The following is a 22,466-nucleotide window of genomic DNA, read 5'->3' as shown; positions in this document are numbered from 1 at the left end:
TGACCGGCCAGCCATCTACAAGGCAAGCAGCTTCACTTCCAGGGAAGTTCGAAATGCTACAGGACGCCATCATACCTGAATGAAAGAAATATCCTTGACCAGATCCTGCAATGCTCTGAACAAATAACCGCGCTTGCCCCTTGTGGCCCCTTAGCCTGAAGTGAGCATGGAAGTCGAAGCGAGGTCAAGGCTTCAAAAAATCATGTGGACTGGTGAGAATGAGAAATTCGCAAGATTAGCGCTGACCGCGGCTGGAGCAGAAACGGGGATCATCTGAGGCCGCTGTCAGGTCCTTGTCCAGGTGTGGGCATATGATGACAGTGGCGACTCTTCATCGTCTTCCGTATCCGTCAGGTTACGTTCATAATAAGGCAAATGCATAAATTGATTTAGGTCCGCCCTTTGAACCTGAACTACCCGCCCCATTTCGAAGCTGCCCATAATAAGGGCGCACCCGTTTGCAAGCTGTTCGGTCCGCGCCAGCAAAAAAAATGGAGATGGTGTGCTCCGTACATGTGTTTGTCACCGGGCCGGATACTCAATGCCGGTCTTGTCGCAGTTGGATCACCAAGAAAGGAATTCGAAAAGGAGCAAACACGAAAAATTATTTTCTTTTTTCCGTAGGAGTATACTGGAAAAACTAGTAGGGCATTATGCAATGACGCTATAGGCTGCAAAGTATTTTGTGCACCCCTTTGAGAAACAACTATGGGTACGTGCTCTATATGGAGGCAGCGTCCTGGTGCACTCCATCCATAGCACGCAATAGCGATAGCGGAAATAGCGCCCTTCTACAAGTATCTAGACAGTTTCCAGGCTATCTGTTCATGTTCTGCGCAGGCTACGATGATCCTGTTAGCAACGACCCCATGCCCCTTCCGGCAATTAAAATTAAGTGCAGTTCAGTCACGTAGGCTGTTACGCGTGGCACTGCTGAAAGCGACTCCGCATGATAATGAAACCTGTAGACGAACCACTGACCCTTGAACGACCTGTAACGGTAGTACTAATACTAAATACACCCACAACATCACCGATACAAAGCGCACTGCATTGCACTGCCGACGGTGAAAGCGCGACAGCTCGCATCCTCCTGGTAAATGATCGTTCCCTTTCGATTTCTTTTCGGCGTCGAGGTTGTACACAGTGTAAGACTTGGCTGGACGACCTTCGTACCATGCGGCGCAGGCATCCGCGTCCGCCTGCATGCTCAGGCAGACACCTGAAGAAAGAGAGAGGGGGTTGAGCCGGTGTGACGCAGGTATTTATCATCCCTGCCCTCTTGAACCAACGGGGTCATCGAAGGCAATAAAGCGACACTAATAGGATTCTCTGCGCGGTCGAGACACGGGACCTACTTTATATTTTTCGCTTGTCACCGGCAATCGTGCACATACACTGGTGGTATATGTATTGGTCAGAACAAGGTGTTAGAAGAGATTCTGCAACGTCCGTATGTCTGGCTCGTATCCAGCAGGACAGGTGCTGAAGGAAGACAGCGAGCATTCATGGGCTGTACTCGGTGTAACCGCGCGGAATGTCCGCGATATTTTCCTTTTTTGTCTTCAGTCTAAACCAGCCTGCCAAACGACGAGAAACGTGCCTTAATTCAACTGCGTTTCGTAATCGCAGCACGATGAAATGCAGATCTTGTAACAGCACCCCAAAAGCCTGCACACGCACAATCTGGTGGCGTAAAGAGACTACTCTTCTTGCATCGACCGAGGGACATTAGCAGTCTCATCGCGTAGTCATAGCGGGAGCGCTCCAGAAAGTAGAAATGTGGCAAAAAGATAGGCTCAAACGCACACACAAAAAAGCAAAGAAAAGATGGAAGCGGGGATGTGTGCGTGTGCTTTGAAGCCCCGGCAAGGTGGCTGGAGCTGTTACAGCCCCCCCCCCCCCCCCCCTTCCCTTCCCCACGGGGTAAGCGACGCGACGGTTCGCGCACCGCAAGAAGAAACGCCTCCGGCTACGGTCAAGCTGTCCCTCCCCCAGGGACAGAAATCAGCGCATCGGTGGCGTGGAGACGAATGGAGCGGGGATGGCAGCGCCGACACGAGATGCCGCCACGTCTGGCGGGCACGCTTCACCCAAGGACGCCCAGTCGCACGGGATTTTAGCTTCCTGCATCGTCCGGGTGGCTTCCTAGAAGGCGCGAGACGAGGGTCCGATCCAGGTCTCCTATATATACTCTCCACTGCAGAGGTTAATCGATTGCGCCGGATTATTTTCTCTCAGAGCCTTGTCTGCAGACGCGGCGCGGGATCTACGCGGAAGACATCTTCACAATGGTCAGTGTCGATCAGCTTTGCAAAAAAGCGCGCGAGCACTGGAGTTATAGGGCGACAAAAACAATGGAGTGGACGTCACGGAAAGAGAAATAATGGTGTCGCGGCGTTTCTTGGATGGAGATTGCGCTGGTCGTTACGGGAGATTCGCAAGTAACTGTAACAGAAGCTCCAGACTGGGTGGGAGTTCTTTTACCGTTATGAACTCCACCTTGATCGTCCTGTTCCATCTACTCGACGTCGTGCACTTTGAAATTACCATATGACCTGTTCGTCGCGAACAGCGCAGCAAATCAATGCAAAGCAAGCAGGCGTGCCGAATGGTTAATCTGTCTAGCTGCTGCTCGGTGCATTGCGCAAGCCGCTTTACGAGTGTTGCTTCTAGTCGAGACTAACGCATTCCTGCATTGGCATCATCACGGATTTGCCCAGTGTGCTCTACTGCAGTGGGATCTCTCATACTGGTTTCCCAGCAGTCGCTTTCAGTGCCGTGATGGGTCCTCATCACACACTAACCAGGCAACAAAGTGAATTAAGATTTAGGCACACGGCGAACCCCATCATTATCCTACTGCAGTTGGCGGGTACACGGTTTGCGGTGTCACTCTTGGTGCTGGTCCTGCTGTGTTCATGGAGTTCGCGGGCGGCCGGCCAGGGAAATTCGTACTCTGTCAGCAGCTACCACCACGAGAGTTTCGGCCCTGACGGCATCATAATGGGCCGCTCGGGCTACAAGGACTCGAGCGGCAAGAGCCGCTTCACGCACTACCAAGTAGGCAAGGATGGCAGGCGCAAGTTCATCCGCGACGACCCCGATGGTGACGTGGAGGGACGAAGCCTGCTGCCGGACCCGTCCAAGTTCAGCTTCCCTCGATTCCCTGGCTTCGGAGACCCACACCTCGACTTCTTCAGGTAAGCAATAGAAGCCAGAACACAGATAGTTGGCAATGCCATAGGTTTTTCATAAAAGGTGCCAAAAACGCAGTCTTTTATTGCTCAGGCAGACCATGATACAGCATCAGTAGTCTAAGATTTGACGCTCAACTCCAGTCTTCGAATAGCCGCTGGACTTATTTTGGATAACTATTCGTATCATAAGCGCTCAGTATGGGCGAATATATGTATGGAAACAGCATAGTAGGGTGTTCTGCTTACGTCGCTGTAATCACTTAGTTTCTGAGAAATTTTATGTGCGCGTGCTTACATATCATACACATTCACCAAATTGCTTTGGTTTTTCGTTAAGTGGCAATACTGTATACGGTATCATTGAAACAGATAACATACCGATATAAATGAGCAGAGCTTATACTGGTGATGTCTTCCACGCCACATCAAGAGACGCTAAGCGAGTCCATGACTCAGAGGGATTTAAGAAGACCAAGCGCACCCTTGCTACTGCACTCGTGGCCCCATTCGCGTCAGAAAAAGTTCCTGGTACTATATGTGTCGTGTCACAGTGTTTCGTCCAGAAAACCGCAGGTGAAAAGTCGTTAGTCACCGTGACAACGGCCGGCTGTGGGTCCCGCCGAACCAGGAACTTATTGTCGATTAGCACAACTGCCTTCACTGCTTATAACTTAACGGGCATGATCTGCACACAGTACGCGCTACTTGCTCCAAACCATGTTTCATAATGCCTAGAGTGATCTTACACAAGGACATATCGAAGACATAACAATTAACTTCGGCGCAAGGTTTCTTGGATGTCCAAGGACGCCTTTGCAAGCACTTTATTATGGACTATGTCAGGATGTGAACATTCTGGCAGGAGTTCCGGCGATGCCGCATTGGCCAAATCGCCACCATATACCAGGCCCCGATGTGCGACATTCGTACATCGTCCGAGAGAGGCTACTGTAAGTTGCCCAAAATATGTATCCACGTCGCAGGCATCACTGACAAATTGGCACAACATCCGGCAGCAGCAGTTCGTCAACATTCGAGGGTCGGCCATCATGATTGGAAAGTACAAATATTCGCGTCCAGGAGCGCGCAAGGTGTCGTCAGTCGCAGTCACCCCCGACTGCACGACAGCATGGCGCGCCGTGGCGCCGTGGCACCTTGGCACGTCGACGGCTACGACTCGGCATGCGAAGGAGAGTGCGAATCCTCTCCATTCATCCACCCGTGGTGAAGACTCCAGAGACGGCGTACTTGGTTTGGGAGAGCACCGTCATGCCGCAAGAGTGCGCCTCGAAGTGACACCATTCGGGCGCAAGCGCTATAGTGACGCAAACATAATAAACTGCCGTCGTTACTTGGTTGTTTTCATCAGCCGAAGCAATTGGGCTGCGCGCCAAAACGTTCTGAGTCTTTTCTGTCTCCCCGCGGTACACGTTTTTAGGGACGGATTCGATCACGTACATTTTGCGTGGCGCCCACTGATGAGTCCTGTGCATATACGTACCACGCGTCGAGAGCCGCTACGGAGACGTGACGCAATGGCGAAACCATCGATGAAGCGCTGGGCAAACACGTATGTACGTGTCTCACGCTTGACGTTGAGTGTGCAGACAGCCGCCTAAGCTGACATGAGCGAAATGGAGGGTTATTTCAAAGGAGGAAACAAGAGAAGATTGGCAACTGTCTCCTGAAAGAGGCGTCAGTTATCCAATTAGCCGCGACAATAGGGATTGCACAACTCCGGTCAGGAGGCTGAAGTACGGGTCTACTGAAAACTGGAGATACGCGTCGTGTCATTTCTATGCAGGACAGCAAGAAAAACAGAAATATAAGTAGTGTTTGTATAGAAATGTAAGACAAGGTTTTTCCCGCACTAATAAAGTATTCCGGATAGCATTATAGGACTTCATGATCTTGGCAACGTCCCGCTGCTATATGGGTGGCTTTTCTTTGTTTTAGCTGCGGCTGACACAACACCACTGTGTTTCTCATTTGTCATCCTTTGAAAAAGACATGCGGATGCGATCTGCTCATTTTCGCAACACTAAATTGCAGCCGCAGTGTGGCGGAACGAGCGCATTTTTTTTTTTAATTTGATCGCGCCTGTGTATGTGCGCCCATGTATATATGCGCGCGTACTGTGCACACAGGATGGCGATGGCCTCTAAGAAAGGTTGGATGCCGGTATTTTTTATCCCCAGGCCTTAATTCACGGCGTCTCTCAAGCTAGTACCAGAAGACTGCGACAGCGAACGCCTGTGCTCCTCACACAGTCATTACAGTGAACACTGCGCCGAAAAACGCCACAAAATCTCACATAAAGTGTCCTTTTCTGCGTGAAACAAATGCGTATATGCAATTAATCTGTGACGAATTTAAACCATTTTGTCCATTTCTACCTCGTAAAGTTTGTTTTTTCGGCTTCCTGAACTTTTTTCGGAAACATTCGTCCAAACCATGCCTGTAGAGCGATTATAGTCAGTACATTGCTAATGAACTTAAAAGAGGCCGCAGTGGGCAATCCCGGTCATCAGAAAATGATCACAAGAACAAAGAAAAAACTTGGATAGGAAATACCCGCAGGCTCACATTCCTATCGTTCGACTGTGATGGAAATTCAATTTTCCTCGCGCGTGGCCTCGTAAACAGCCCGTCACGACAACAGCAGCAGCCTCAGTAAACGGCGGCGCACAACAAATGCGCGTACACAGAAAAAGAAAATAAGCGGGTCGTGGCACGTCAGTTAACGAGAGAAGGCTGCAGTGCAAAAGTGGAACGCTGAGTAAATGACACCTTCCGTAGGCATTATAATGTGCGTGCAGTGCTTCAGTCATCGCCATCGGACATTAGGAGGAAAAAGACACGTCGAGGTCACGCGCTAAATGAATTCGCAGACGCTTCTGGGGCGACTAGCACCGATCGAGTACCTAGCCGAGGAGGCCGCCTTCTGATGAAAGCCTCCTTTTCGGCGAACACCGGTCAAGGGCGTACAAACGAGACTTGTATGCTGCTGACGCATGATTTATGCGTGCGGCGACCACCATCTTGATGACAGTTTACCGGGGGTGTATCATTATGTCAGTGCGTGACACCCAGTTAGCAGCATTCGATTGATAAATGTGACATAGTCTTCTGCACCGGAGGGCATACCTGCGTCTCCAAAGCATAGTAAATGCGCACAACCTTTGCCGAAAGTATCAAGTCCGCAAGGGTCCGAAATATCCACCAGCCTGTTAATCACCTCCAATATCAATACTTCTTTTCTGTGCTACCTGTCTTTCCCTACGGACCTCCTTAGTGACCTGTCATGTAGCCCTTTGCATGAAGTATAGTCGCCGTCAGTCAGTTTCGCATAACCGGTGGACTATGAACCACCTTGCAGAAATTCCGAAAAACCTTAAATGTCAGCCTAAGCCATGATGCTCGATGTTTGCCATTTGTATGCCTCGAACCGGAGCGCTGAGAACACATTGCTGGGTGAACGCACAAGCGACTCCTTTTCGTGCAACGTGTTCAACCAAATCCAAATCCTCACCACATGCTTTAAACAAACAGCTTTCGGCGACGGCACACGAGAAAAGTTTAATGCCAATCAGTCCATTGCCACGGTCGAAAAATTTACCATGGTCTCTATATGCGTCCCGCCAGGCGTGACAGCTTCGATACAGACGCTCGCGGTAGCCGCGGCGTCCGCCGCTGTATTGTGTTGTTGTTGTTGTCCAAGTAACATAGTGCACATACCCACAGAGGGGGATCGGCTAAGTATTAATTGGGTAGCAAAAAAGTTTTTGAAGTATACTTTCATGTAAAAAAAAAAAGTATGTGATAGGAGAGGTAGAGGAAAGGACGGAAAAGGTGAAACAAATGAAACCCAAAATGAAAAGTCGTAACACACACGGGATATTGACAATGCAATTGTATAACAAGTGATTTTGAAATATTTAGCAAGGCAAACGATTTGATTCCAGTAAACAAATTTGCATGGCGGTAAAAACAGACCTGTGACTTTGTCCAAGGATGGTGGCGCCAAATGATAACAATATCAGGCTACTTAAACTTAGGCCAAACTGTCGCAATGGCCTTTCCAACAACTGTCTTTTCAACGTAGTGAAGCGGTGGCAAAACAATAAAAAGTGATCTAATGATTCCCGTTCACCGCAAAATACACAGCCTGGAGAACGTGCCAAACCAGACCTATGAAGATAGAAATTTAGAGGTGGGATACGCCATCGCAGCCTTGTTAGAGAAATCTCAGGTTGCCGTGGATGACATAATTTCCTACTCCAGGAATATTTTAGATGTAGGTAGTCATGAGATGTTAAAAGATATCAAGTTTGCATGTTTAATAAAATGTTTCTCCGAAACCTCGTTGCGGTGATATACGCTGTCGCCGGAAGGATAGATAATACGGGGCCATTGAGAGAGAAAAAGAGAAAGCAAACTTTATATAATGCAAAAACAAATAATAATAGTAATAATAATAATAATAATAATAATAGTAATAATAATAATAATAATAATAATAATAATAATAATAATAATAATAATAATAATAATAATAATAATAATAATAATAATAATAATAATAATAATAATGTAGAGCTCCCGTGGTTAGGTCCTCATTCCAGGACTCCCGCGGCCTTTGCTGCCCGAATGACCCGTTCAACCAGCCAAAACTCGTCTTTCTATTCCGAACTGGACAGCGTAGCCTCCCACTGCTCCTGCGTGGCGTTGTGAATTATCGGCACTTCATCTATTTTCTGGCAGGTTTAATGAATATGATAAATTGTCGGTCTCTGTCCACACCAGGGACATGTGTCCCTGTATACTGTCGGATGTATCTTGCTGAATAAAGACAGGCGTAGATAAGAATTTGTGTGTAGCTGCCGCCAAGACACCGACTTCTCACTGTTTAACAACTTGTGGGGCGGAGGATACCGTCTTCTGGTCCCCCGGTAGTGCACCAAAATGTCTGCGTAGGTACGAGTCACTGCCTCGCTCTCTTCGGCCTCTGACCTCCCTCGGTTTGCATAACCCCGAGCTATGAGATCGGCCTGGGTGTTCCAGGTAATGCCGACGTGCCCCGGAGCCCAAAGTACGAGTTGTTTTGCGTCGCTTATCCCGCCGGCCTTCAAGACGGCGGCCGCTTTTTAGCCAATCATGCCGTTGGTGAATCCTCGGCAAGCGTTTTGCGAATCGGTCATAACTACCAGCGAACACACGGGCCTATTGCCCTCAGCGACCGCTAGAGCAATAGCGGCCTCCTCGGCGACACTGTGCAGTTCCGTAGCGAGGCGCTCATTTTCTCCTTTAGCTGGAAATCTATCGCCGTCGCCACCGCAACTCTTTCGTTTGAGTGCATCGCCGCATCTACAGAGACGGTGTCCTTGTTCTGATAGGTCTTGGCTAAGGCTTCCGCCCTGGCCCTACGCCTACCGTGATGAACGATAGGATGCATGTTCTTGGGAATTAGAGCTAAACCTAGACCGGATCGCGTCCGGTATGTCTCTCGTCCGTTCAATCTCCAGTATGTGGCCATGATAGCCCAGTCCTCTTGCCTGATCCCTCTAAAGAAGCTTGGGACAAGCTAAGGTCCAGCGATGATCCTGGAATTCAGTTCAAGGTCGTCGAATGGGCCGGCGTAGCCAAAAGTCTCCCCGGCCTGCGGCACGCTAGCTGACTTTCCCTATTCATCCCACATATTGTGAATAAAGTTTTATCAGCCTCAGCCTCGGAGGAGAGCTCGTCCCGTCGTAGTGCGTTGTAGCCTCATCTTCTGAGAGACAAGCTGCGCTTCCCGGTCCTCTTCGTATGTGTTTGTTAAGCCAAGGGCCATTAGATTCGCGTTTGCTGTTCTTATTGGCAGCCCCAGCGCTGTCTGTACGCCTTCCTGAGGATTGCTTCCACTTGCTCTTTCTCCGTCTGGCTCGGGTGTTGACAGGAAAGACTGTATGTGGATCTGCTTACCACAAGCGCCAGCACTAACTTGAGCGTGTCTTCCTCTTTCATCCTCTTTCTTCTATAGGTCACTCGCCTAATCATTCTCGTTATCTGGGCCGCAGTTCCAGATAGCAATCTGATCGTGTGGTCCGACCTCTGGTTGGACTAAATCCACATTCTCAACACTCTCAGCACGTGCATTTCTGGTATGCGAGCCCCAGCTAGCACAACGGTGAGGCCAACTTTACCGTCGTATCGGGGCCTATATACTTCCCTATGGTCCCCTAGCCCTTGCGTAGCTGTCGACACAATCCGCGGCTGCTTGTAGCCTCTCCTCCTTGAGACCTTTCGCGCCCTCCGTCGTTCAAATCGTTGTCATGGCGTACATTGAATGCCGAATGCCTTCTATGGCGTTCAACTTCTCCGCCAAACTAACCATACCGATGTTGGAGAGAAGGGGCGAAATTACAGATCCTTGAGACGCACCTTTGTTAGGCATCCTGATCTTGTCCTAACAAGAATACGCCTCAAGGATCTCTAATCTCACCCCTTCTCTTCAACATCGCTATGGTTAGTTTGGCGGAGACCTAACAAAGGGTACGCCTCAAGGATCTGTAATCTCGCCCCTTCTCTTCAACATCGCTATGGTTAGTTTGGCGGAGAAGTTAAACGCCATAGACGGCAATCCATTCCCACACCATCCATCAGGAAAGGATAAAGCAGGAAATGGCGTAAGGCCATTGAAGGACTCTTTTGCCAAGCTATCAGCATATTCATTTAAAGTCACATTGCTGTGGCCTGGTACCAATACCATATGTACAAGTTTCAGTTGTCGAGGAATCAGGGAGAGGAAGGTTTTTACAACTGCAGCACTGACAAAGAGAGGGATGAACACAAGGGTAGAGAGTTGGAAATTATAGCCACATTAGAAAAAGTGAAGTATAGTTTCCGTAAAACAAGTACCACCGCCAGAAACTCCGCTTCAAAAATTGGGGTGAAGTCCGGAAGACGTACAGAAAAAGACCAGTCTAGATGCGGACAATATATACCCACACCTGCCTTTTCATTACACTAAGATGCGTCAGTTGATAAGTTTTTAGAATTATTCGGGAATATGTCGTCAAAGACAATTTCAACAGACGACCCGCTGGTTTACATGGGAAAAATGCTAGGAAGTGAACCATTTAAAGAGTCTAGGAAATTTTGGACCCTAACTACCCACGTGGCGTGAAATTTAGGCCAATAGGTCGGTTGACAGCAAAAAATAGAAATAGATCGGTGAAACTCTGATTCATATATATTCTTAGGTATGTCTGAACAGTTAGAATTTGCAATTTACATATCAAAGGAGGAATCCGGGCTTCAAGGTAGAGCACATTGTTGGCGACAAATTTTCGAAGTCCAAGATACAACCGAAGCGCTTCTCGCTCCAAGAGAACAAGTGGGAGAATTATATTAGCTGCTGAACCAGAAAACAGCACTGACCCATTGGACGGACATACATTATATAAATCATTAAAAGCACATCTCTCCACATTCCAGACCTGGGAAGACTTATTCAGCGAGACATGCCCACGGCCCGAGCCCATTTTCTGTCGACATAGTTAATGTGGGGATGCCATGAAAGATTGTCCTCAATAATGACCCCTCGATACTGGAAAATAGGAAGGGAAGGGGAATTTGTCTTGCGGAGGCTAGACGACCGGGTAGGAGAGTGAAAAACCTTTGCGAGGGAACGGAAGGAGAGAGGCAGGATAGAATCGGGTGATTGCGGTGGCTGTAACTGCGTTATTAGTTACTCTTTTCAAAAATATTTTGCGGCCTTGCGTTCTAGGGGCGAAGTCTCACAGTCACCGGGGAAGAAAATATTTTCGACCGGAGGTTGGACAGTGGGCCTTTGAGTAAAGGAATCACTTTGGCAAGTTTCCATTCTAGGTGTGTCCAAGCATGTTTGATGGAATAATTTACTAGCTTTAATAGCGTGTCAGGTGACTCCTCAGAAAGGCTCTTTAACATTTTTGAAGTTACGCAGGACCGGGAGCAGCGGCTGGTAATCTCATCACTATAAAAGAAAGCTCAGAAACGCTAATTTGAGGATCATAATTAACTGGATCCATTGGCATTACAGATATATCGAGCATGAAAGAAGTGCAGACCAGAAGCGCTTCTCCATCCCTTTGGCAATTGTTTCAATTGTGTCTAGTGCTTCATAGGGAGTCAAAATAAGAGAATATAGATTTTGTGATGCCGGAATCTTTTTCCGCGAGCAGTTCGGTTGCCAGGTTTAGAAAGGAAATCGAAAAGATTTGGAGTCATTTCCCGTAGAAAGGTTGTCTTATAAAGCACTTATTTGTCTTCGTCATTGTATGAGCGCTAAATATCCAGCTTCAAGATATACAAATGTCGGTTGTCCGAGAAAACACGCCGAAGCACGAGCAAAATACTGTGAGTTGCGAGTAATCCGGCTGCGTGTGAACATTTCATTGGCTAAATAGAATTTGCTAGCTAGCTTTCGAAAGGTTTCGAAAAATGTCGGCTTCTGAGTAAATATTTCGTGTGGTCGTAAATGAAAGCCAGGACTGTGTAAAAGATAATATAGGGGTTTCAAATTACACAGAAATCAAAAATCGATTTTTTTTTTTTTCGGAAATTTTGCCTACCCTGTTCCAAGGGTTGAAAAACTGCACTGTGTTGAAGCCTCAGCATAAAAGACGTGATGAACCCGGAAATAATGCATGAGCTGGGTTGCGCGTCACTCGTTTAAGAGAATTTTATTGGTGCTGAAGGCTCTGGTACAGGACAAGGCTTCATGATGATCTTTTGACACAGCAATAAAGGGCACTTACAAAAATGTTACAAGAATACAATGAGCATTCAGGCATACAAATGTGCTATTTGGTTATTACATCCTACTGGTGTTTTGCACATGTTGACATTGTGCAGCATCTTGCTTACAACGCAAGGAGAGGATATGCAAGTAGACAAAAATACAGGCAAACACTCGTCCACCTTCCTAGTAAGGAAGGATGGACGCGGTCACTTTTCCATTAACAATGGAAATGAATCGCGTTGACCAATGCAGGAAGAAGGCCTCCTCCCCGAGCATTACAAGTTCTTCATTTAGATGCCTCAATAAAAGAGTTCTGAAACGATGGAGCAGATGGAACATGGCTCTCTGCGGGCGTCCCCGCAGACTCGCATATCCTCTCCGCTTCCAAAGTACGAAAGCGCCAATGCTCATGATGAGTTCGGCAAAGGCATCTCGGTGACGGCTTTGCCACTGAATGTGTGTCTGAAACATGCGGGTTGCAAGGCGGCAAAAAATGCGCGCAACCTGACATTCGTAGACGGCGTGATTTAAAGTTTCGGTGCGACCGCATTGCGGGCATGAGGCGGAGGGCGCCACGCCCCACGCCGCAAGACGATCGGCCGTGGGTAGCGCTTCCCATTGCCGGAGCCAAGTAAAGCTTCTTACATCTGCTGGGCGGGAAACAATGGTGCGATTCATCCGCCTTCTTTTGCGCATTTTCCTGCATTGGTCATCGTCAAGAGCTTGGAGCGCTACACCTTCTTACAAAGCTCGCTCGCAGTCATTTCTCTAGGGTCACATTCAGGCGCGTCACTCGATGCGGTACAGCGCTCTTGAATCAAGTCAACCATTTCAGGCCTCCATTGCCTAATGGTGTCATTATATACACGTGAAGGGGCATAGAGTAAGTTCAAGTTTTTTTCCAAATAGTTGCATCGCATTCGCCGAGGCCAGTTGTTTATCCAACACGTCGCCTTGCATTTCAACGGTCTGCGCCTGTCTTATTTCAAAGATAGAGAGTCCCGAGAAGGATTGGGATGGAGGCACCTTATAATGCCAGCAGCCCTTTGGTTCGCGTTGAATGAAATGTAAGATGGTACATTTTTTTTTTTTTTCGACTATGCAACAACAGAACCTACGCGCACGAGGTGACCGATTGATTGTGGCTGCTCCTGGTCCTGCGGGTCTGGGGCTGGTAGGTCACTGCCGCTTGAGGCGGGGACAAGCTTGCCACCGCTTTTGTATCTGTTGTAGGCCGTCATTGCACCCGCTACCGTTTCAATGAGGGACGATGGCTGTTGCGGCGCGCGTCTTTCTCTCCCTCTTCGTTTTTCTTTCTTTTCTACTTTCTGTCTTCTGTCCGCACGAGGCAGCGGAGGTGGCTCAGTTACAGAGCCAGTAGCAGGCCCGTGCATTTTCTTTTCCTTCTTCCTACAGTCAAAACAACGCAGCTCAGAAGGTTTAGCTACAGAGCCAGTAGCAGGCCAGTGCATTTTCTTTTCCTTCTTCCTTATGTAGCAACAACAAAAACGACACAAGCGCGCGGGCTTACGAGCCAACTGCGTATTTATGAAAGCCGTCGCTTCGGGCTCGTAGCATATAATTCAAAGAAAAGAATGTTGTTATTGAGGAAAGCATAGGCAAAAACCACTCTAGGTTGACACGCCGTCCGCGTCTACAAACAAAATTAAGGTATAGTTACGTCGCCCCGCCGGTGTGATGCAGTGGTAAGACGCCCGACTACTGTGCCGGAGTACCTGGGTTCGATCCCGACCGCGGCGGCTGCGTTTCGATGGAGGCGAAACGAAGAGGCGCCCGTGTGCTGTGCGATGTCAGCGCACGTTAAAGAACCCCAGGTGATCGTAATTACTCCGTAGTCCTCCACTGCTGCTCCTCATTCTCCCTTTCCACTTTCACTCCTAACTTCCTCCTTTCCCTTACGGCGCGGTGCAGGTGTCCACAGACACAAGTGTGACAGATACAGCGCCTTTCCCTTCCTGTGAACCAATTATTATTAGGGTTGGTCGCGAGACCAGCTAAAAAAAAATTAACAGAGTTTCAATTAACGTTAAACCGAGTTAGACGTGACGGTCCAATTCAGTGTATCTGTTGGTCGGTATTTGTTTTATTTTTTTTCTCTAAGTTTAGATTTGGTTACGCTCTAGGATGTACGCCCATTAGGCAACCTGTTAACGTTTACGGCGTCTTCTCTCCCGTTCCAACTCAGCCCGCCGGACACGGGCCCTCTTCTTCGGCCGTGGCCATATAGAAAGACCCGTCTCACTCGATCGCCATCCTGGCGTGGTGCGCCTATGCAGGCAACCATGGCGCGCAGCAAGATGCCAGACCTCGCGAAACAGTGCATTCGCGCTAAAATTTAGAGGTACCTGCGGAAATTTCATGGGAAGAACGCGAAAGCATAACGCTACCGCAATGTTTTTTTATAATTTTTACTGATTCACTTTTTAGTGCTTTTAAGGCGATAGCCTTTCTAGGCTCATGGTACGAAGATACTTTGTTGGGTAGGTGGGTACCATGATTAAAGTTAAATAAGTTAAATTGGTTCACAGGAAGGGAAAGGCGCAGTAACTGTCACACTTGCTTTGTGGACACCCGAACCGCGCCGTAAGGGAAGGGAGGAAGGTGGGAATGAAAGTGGAAAGAGAGAAAGAGGAGCCGTAGTGGAGGGCTACGAAGTAATTTCGACCACCTGGGGATCTTTAACGTGCGCTGACATCGCACAGCACACGGACGCCACTTCGTTTCGCCTCCATCGAAACGCAGCCGCCGCGGTCGGGTTCGAACCCGGGAACTCCGGCACAGTAGTCGGGCGTCTTACCACTGCACCACCCCGGCGGGGCATACCATGATTCAACAATTCATGATATGAAATCCCGTGCGCGAAAGTTGTGCGAGAGGTGTCCGTAGGATCTGTACGTCGGATCTGTGCATGGCATCTGTGCATTGGATCTATGTGTTGATTGTTACATTTGGGGTGTGCACTCCTCGGTGGCGTTGGCCTGGCGGCTCCGTGGACGGCGGACGGCATGAACGGTCCCAGCAAAGACGAGGCGTCTTTTAACGAAACAACCTTTACTGTAACATCAGGAAGAAACGGGCAGTGAAGCTGACCCGGAGAGATTACAGACACTCTCACACAGCTGGTGTCTAGCGTCGTGCCAACGGCGCGTCAAAGTAGTCTCTCTCTCAGCGGAGTCGGCCGCTGCTTTTTATAGTTTTTCCAGTGCACAGGGAAAGGGTAAACCCTCACAGGAAAGGGAGAGCCAAACATGTTGGTTCACGACGAATGACTCAATCGCAGGTGTTCCGACCTCATCTCCTCCACCTCCTGCAGACAGGAGAGGGCGACGCACTTTCCCTCGAGCTCCAGGCTTGGCCAGCTTTTGCACACACACGCACGCACACACATTTGGCGCGTGGCAGGAACACGTTTAAGACTTGTCGGCGGGAGGAAGCGTTGCGCGGCCGATGAACGGCGCCGAAATGGCCGATCCGCTCGCGGTTCTGCCTGTTGCTATGCGGTGGCCGCGTCAGCTGTCCCACTCGTCGGTGGAGAAACGTAACAGACTGCCCCGCCGGGAAAGGGAGATCCCGAAGGGCAGGGGACTGCATCCGCTGTCCGGAGGGATCGGGATGTTGCTGCTAGCCGGAGTCGTCCGACTCAGCTTCTCTTGAGCTCAATCAGCCTGAAGAAGTCCTTGGCAAGTCCGGTTTCCAAGGCACTCTGCAAATTGTCTTCAGAAGAGATTTCTGGCAACCCACAACGTCACAACCACGCTAAACACTCAACCGCTCAGCCAGCAAGCACGGCACAAACTTCACTAAGTTTTGCCAGACTATTTCCCTCTTATGCCCCCATCTATACTAAAGGGCAGCTCAGCAGCACTTGGAACGCGTCCACAAATTTGAAAATTGCGCTTTCAAAAACACAATTCTCAAACAAAAATAATGCAATTCAATCTGTTCAAAATACTATGTCAGGAAGAAAAACACCAACTAGTGAATACAGGCTTCTTCTCACGTTAGCGGCTCCGACTTAAGCCATCGGCATTACCGTTGAGATCACCCTTTTCACTAAAGCTTCGGCTGTCCGTTTCTCGAAACAACCGTACCTTCCTGTGTCTGTGCAAAGAAACACATGAGCATAAGTCGCTCACTTTCTTAAACAACCTATCCCTCTCCTTACGTGTTGCGCACCAGTGATGCATTTGCTTTTCACGGGCGCATTTGTGCCGCTGGGATAGTCGCTTTCTCTTTCGCGATAGCTTCAACTTCCTCGCTTCTTTTTCGCGCCTGCCTTTCCGTTTTTTTCTACGGCAGCACTGAAACACATGCTTTGTGCTTTCTTTTCGCAATCTTTGGAGTTTGCTCTCCTTACGATGGCAGCATTCTTTCTCGCGCCTGCCCTTTCGCGTTTTTCGTCGGCAGCGCTGGAATACTAGCCTTCTGCTTTCTTTTTGCAACCGTTTGAGCTTGCTCTCCTTACGACGGCAGCAATCTTTCTCGTGCCTGCCCTTCCGCGTTTTTCGGTGGCAGCACTTGAATACTCTAGTCCCACTTTCTTTCGGCGCGAGCTCTGGCAAGCTAGCGGTAACCGGAGCTAGTAGGACACGGGTGTCGTCGAAGTGCGGCGCCGCATCTGCATCGCGGCCAGCAGCGCATGACTCACTTTCCGTCAAGTCCGAACGACAACTGCTCACGCCAGCACTCAAGCTAGGCATTTCCTCTGGCAGCGCCGCGGCTGCATCGCTTGACTCACTTTCATTCAAATCCGAACAACCGCTCATGCCAGCCCTCAAGCTAGGCATTTCCTCTGGCGGCTCGCCACTCACGTTACACGGGTCCTCCGATGAGCCGCATTGCTCAGCGCGAACCGGCGCACGATCAAGCTCATTCGACAGCTGGAGCGCTTCGGATTGCGTGAGGGTCATGTGTGCTACGTCCGCGTTCGCACTGGGGTTGCTTTCGCGAATACAACCTAGCGTGGTATCAGGGCACGAACGATTCTGACTCTGCTCTGGTCGCTCGCTGTCGCCTTCGCAAGTCTCGCTGTCTACAGCGGACGCGCACTCCTCGTCGGTCTGCCCTGGCTGATCACAACTCGCGGGTTGCGCAGCTTCCCTGATTGGCAATTCGCTTTTCTGCGCGCCCTGCTCTACAACACAGCTGATTTTCTCATTTCCTAGCTGATTTCCATCTCCGCCACGCTCTAGGCCAGCTTCTGCATTTAACTCGAGAGGCGGTTCAGCTATTATCAGTTCCCCACACTCATTTGATGGAACTGTATCTCCTACAGCTACTTGGGTCGGCGTGCAGTTCACCTCGCTTAACGGCGTCACTTCGGACTTCCAGCCGATTAAGCATGTGCTAACCGTCTCAGCTAGTGGCTCGACCAAGGTAACACGATGCTCTTCTGTTCGAGAATCGGTCGGCTCACTACTGCGGTCACGTTGCTCGGCCGCTTCCCCAAGCTGTGTCTCGCACTCCGGTGCAAGTTCGATTTGCTTCGGAATTTCCGCACTGTCTAGCCATTCACTTACAGCGGCTTTCAACTGATAGGCCAAATCAAAGTATGACTTGTCACAATGTTTCTCGCTCTCATATCTCTTCCGAAGATCATGAGGCGTTATCTGATATCGTATCAGCAATGACTCTTTTAGTTCATCGTAATTATGCAACCGGTCGCCAACTAATCGCTTCATTTCTTCCGACGCTTCAGCGGAGAGAAGAGCTACCAACTTCAGCGCCCAACTACCTCGCTCGAAGCGTTTACTTCTACAGACATTCTCGAAGTCTGCCAAATAATCTACCATATCCTCGGCGATGAGGAATGGTGGCGTACCGTCTCGCGGTATCGAACCGTTACGCTGAATGGCACTGAAAGCGTCAAACTTTTCCACGCTCATTCGATGTGCTGAAATCTCCAGCTGGATCAGTTTCCTTACGAGGGCGTCCTCTTTCTCGTGACGTTCCCTACGCACACGATCCTCTTGACGTTCGTCAATGATCTCAAGGCATTCCAAAAGCTCGTCATCTTCAGCTTCCAACTCAAGAATAGCCTTTAACACTTCTAGTTTTCTGAGTTTGTCTGACAAATTCAGACCCAACTCCTCCGCAAGCTCCAGCAATTTCGGTTTGCGCAACGACTTCAAATCCAAACCCATGGCTGTTCCGAATGCTGCCTTCTCTACTGCCCACTATTGCCTTGCTGCAATTAACCCAGCAACAACGACAACACAATTACCAGCTCTGTTCTCTACTTAACAAAAGCCTGGCAAAACTCAGTAGAAGAAAGTCCCGCACTCACCAAACCTCGCAGCCAAGAATCCAACGCAGTCGTTCCGCTGCAGGCAACCAGTCATCACACAGGGCTCGTTGCACTGCTCCCGCCTTTTCCGCTGAGCTGCTTTGATCACGAGTCACGCCTCGGACATCTCCGCTCTTCCCACCAGATGTTGCACCTCGGTCAGGCCTGGCTCGTTTCACCGACCACGGTCACTGCTTGGTCGTCCTCGTCTCTCCGCTTTCCGCTGTTCACCAGTTGTTGGACGACGGTATCGCCTGGCTCGTCCCTCCAACCACGGTTACGGCTTGGTCGTCGTCATCCCACCGCTGTTCACCAATTGTTGCATTTGGGGTTCGCGAGTGCCGGGGTTGCGTACCGCTGCCAGCTATTACGTGCGGCGCGCGGCCCCTCGGTGGCGTTGGCCTGGCGGCTCCGTGGACGGCGGACGGCATGAACGGTCCCAGCAAAGACGAGGCGTCTTTTAACGAAACAACCTTTACTGTAACATCAGGAAGAAACGGGCAGTGAAGCTGACCCGGAGAGATTACAGACACTCTCACACAGCTGGTGTCTAGCGTCGTGCCAACGGCGCGTCAAAGTAGTCTCTCTCTCAGCGGAGTCGGCCGCTGCTTTTTATAGTTTTTCCAGTGCACAGGGAAAGGGTAAACCCTCACAGGAAAGGGAGAGCCAAACATGTTGGTTCACGACGAATGACTCAATCGCAGGTGTTCCGACCTCATCTCCTCCACCTCCTGCAGACAGGAGAGGGCGACGCACTTTCCCTCGAGCTCCAGGCTTGGCCAGCTTTTGCACACACACGCACGCACACACATTTGGCGCGTGGCAGGAACACGTTTAAGACTTGTCGGCGGGAGGAAGCGTTGCGCGGCCGATGAACGGCGCCGAAATGGCCGATCCGCTCGCGGTTCTGCCTGTTGCTATGCGGTGGCCGCGTCAGCTGTCCCACTCGTCGGTGGAGAAACGTAACATGATGTATCACTTGTCAATCATCCTGATCACGTCATCAGAAAATTAAACATCCTGTCTTCACCGGGAATTGAACCTCCATCCCTCGGATCCCCAGCTGAGCGCTTTAACCAACTGCGCATACCAGGAATCTTTATTTTCATCGCCGTATTTTTACACTCGTTTAGCATGCAGAAAATAGCTATTATTTACAAAGTAAACAGCCTGTAGCCAACAAGTTCAATTGAAATATACAACACCACACAACTAAAACGCGTCTTAACACAACGCTATTAAAACGATGGCAAAGAAAAATAACATCAATAATGGGAGCCAGTCCGGTTGATAGTCACTATATTCTTGTGTCATGGTGTGCCATGTGGCCAAAACGAGTACTGGGGGAAACGAGATAAGCATTCCGGTTCAACATGCGCGTTTTCCACAGGCTGTGCAGTCCATGGAGGAAAGTCGTGTCAAAGGGTTCATGGTCATGTTGAGCGGCCATTAGGTAACGCACGGTGTGAGAATTCAAAATAAAGTGTTTCTTCAACATTCTTTGAACGTCCCAAAATAATATCACAGCTTTGGAGTCAATTAAACAGTGGTCGATAGTTTCAAGTGTATAACATAGCCGACAATTTATAGAAGAAACAAAAATATTTTTTTCGAAGCCACACTTTAACATGTTGAACTTCGGCATGAAGTTTAAAGAAAAACGTTTTAGTACAAGGCAAGGTCAGCATTTTACGCACATATATATCATGTCCCATACAATTAGAGTATAGAGAACAATACAATGGAGGGGGGAACGGTATAGATATCAATTCTTTGTATATATTTTTCCACGAAACGAAAGAGGAGGAGGAAACAACTTTATTCAACACGCTATTAAGCGTCGAGAATGTCTTGGGCCAGAGTCACCAAGGCCAACTGGTCCATCAGCTGGTCAGGGGCTAACCAAGCCCACCAGGTTGGGGGAGGAGGGTGTGGAAAGTGAGGTGACTGTATTGCAACAGGGCAGGAAAACATGCAGTGTTCTAAGTTTGCATAATGTTCGCAACAATTTGGGCATGTGGGGGAATGTCTGATTCGGTATAGAAGTGATCGCGCAGGAGTAAGGATTGTATTTAGAATAAGTATACTCAGAAAAGCGAACTGCCAGAAACCGCACTCAATCGTAAACTTCTTTCATAAAAAGCAAATAAAAATTGAAGAGCACTGCAGATTCTGCATTGTAGTAATGCAAAAGCACAGATGCTGCTGTTGGTTGCTTCTGGTCGCACCCCGCCGGGGTGGCGCAGTGGTTACGGCGCTCGACTACTGTTCCCAAGGAAGCGGGATCGAATCCCGGCCTCGGCGGCCGCTTTTTGATGGAAGCGAAAAGCAAGGCGCCCGTGTGCTGTACGATGTCAGTGCACGTTAAAGAACCCCAGGTAGTCGAAATTTCCGGAGTCCTCCACTACGGCGTCTCTCATAGGCTGAGTTGCTTATCACATCACACATCCACGAAGAAATTGTGACAGCTACTGCGTCCTTCCAAATTTCCCGTTAACAAAGTTATTAACTTTGTTAACGTGGATGTGTGATGTGATAGCAACTTTATTATTCCACCAGATAAGGAGCCCCCCCCCCCCCCCCTAGTCCCCGCCCCCAGCATGCAAACCTAAGGGACGGGAGCAGGGATCTCCGCGATCAGAAGCAGGCAAAAAGGTCTTGGTTCTTCGCGGCTTATTCCGCCAGGCGGATGGCTTGTTGCTGTAGAGCAGAGACCTCGCTCCGCGGCAGGGCTTCTCTACAATGTATATTTGCTTTAGCCTCTGGGGAGATAGCACATTATATGGTTGAAGGCCCCTCTCTCCCCACAGTACTTGCATTTATCGTTCTTTCTATCGTCCATCTGGACATAATGTGCCCAGACCGAGTTTGCAAAGTTCCCGGCTTGCAGGCGACTGCTTCAGCTTACACTTTTATCCAGTGGTGGCACCATTCTTCTGCTTAAGCTGTAATTTTCAAGAATCTCCGTATAACTTTGCAGACGGAAGATCTTGGGACCATGGCCACAAACGTCATCTGCGCTCAAAGCACAGCCTGATTGACAGACTGTGACTTTCTCACCTCCTTTCCTCTTCTACCATCCCCCTTTAATCCCCCATTCCCCTTCCCCAGTGCGGGGTAGCCAACAGGAATTAATTCTTTCTGGTTAACATCCCTGCCTTCCGCCCTCCTTTTCTCCTCCTCCTCCTCGTCCATGTTCCGGAAGTCGGGCGGCTCCACAGTTACCCGAAAGTAGAGAGCTCGGGCTAACTCGTGGGCCGCTTTGTTGCCAGGAACGGACGCATGTGAGGGGTTCAAATTAGGCTAATTTTTTTCTGTTTAGTCGTCTACTGGCCAGAATCCTTGATAATTATGATGATAATTATATTCTTCCACGAGGTAAGGAGGCCTTCTTGTCCCTGTCCCCGGCACGCAGGCCTAGGGGACGGGGGCCGAAACCTCCGCGATTAGAAACAGGCAAAGAGGTCTTGACTCTTCGCGGCTTCTTCCGCCAGGCGGATGGCTTCTGTGGAGCAGGGACATCGCTCCGCAGCCGGGTTTCTCAGGCTTCTGTACAATTTGTATTTGCTTTAGCTCCTGGGGAGCTAGCGCATTCCCAGATTATGTAATCAAGGGTCCCTCTCGCCTCACAGTGCTTGCATTTGTTTTTTCTATCGTCATAAGTATCATCATTTCAATCATCTGTTTGGACATAATATGCCGAGACTGGGTCTACGAAATTCCCAGCTTGCAGGCGCCGCCATACGACTGCCTCCCTATTGTTCAGACTTTTATCCGGTGATGGCACCAGTCTAACCTGTGTTTTTCGAGAATCTCCGTATAATTTTACAGACGCTCGTCCATATTCCGGCAGTCGAGCTGCTCCACAGTTACCCGGAAGTAGAGTTCGGGCTAACTCGTGGGCCGCTTCGTTCCCATGAACGGACGCGTGTGCAGGGGTTCAAATTAGGCTAATTTTTTCTGTTTAGTCGTCTGCTGGCCAGAATCCTTGCCGCTTCCGGCGAGACCCTACCCTTTTCAAAATTCCAAATGGCCGTTTTGCTATCGCCGGTTATGAAATTAGCTTCCGTTCCGAAGCAAGCGAGCGCTATTGCAACTTCTTCAGCCGTTTCCGTGCTGCGGCTTCTAATGGTGGCGGTCGGTACACGGGCACCTCGACCGTCGACCACCGAGGCGACCGCCGCCCCCGTTT

General features: G+C 49.4%; 1 protein-coding gene across 2 annotated transcripts in view; it reads left to right on the top strand.

The window, feature by feature from the left end:
* The first annotated feature begins 2,052 nt into the window (after window positions 1–2,052).
* The window catches only part of LOC146208591 (uncharacterized), a 34,472-nt gene continuing 14,058 nt past the window's right edge, over window positions 2,053–22,466 (top strand). Inside the window, exons 1-2 of one of the 2 annotated variants that reach the window (XM_084595177.1) lie at window positions 2,053–2,294; window positions 2,869–3,203. In XM_084595177.1, coding sequence (XP_084451303.1) covers window positions 2,292–2,294; window positions 2,869–3,203 — 338 coding nt within the window. In that variant the 5' untranslated portion in view covers window positions 2,053–2,291. Of the gene's footprint in view, window positions 2,295–2,716; window positions 3,204–22,466 lie in introns of those variants that run through there. The other variant, XM_084595168.1, reaches the window with a different exon arrangement.

Source organism: Amblyomma maculatum, chromosome 1 (assembly GCF_055883805.1).
Source record: "Amblyomma maculatum isolate TAMU_Amacu chromosome 1, ASM5588380v1, whole genome shotgun sequence".
In the NCBI taxonomy this organism is placed as follows: Eukaryota; Metazoa; Arthropoda; class Arachnida; order Ixodida; family Ixodidae; genus Amblyomma; species Amblyomma maculatum.
Note: the sequence above shows the minus strand (reverse complement) of the source record. Positions and strands in the feature narration are given on the sequence as shown.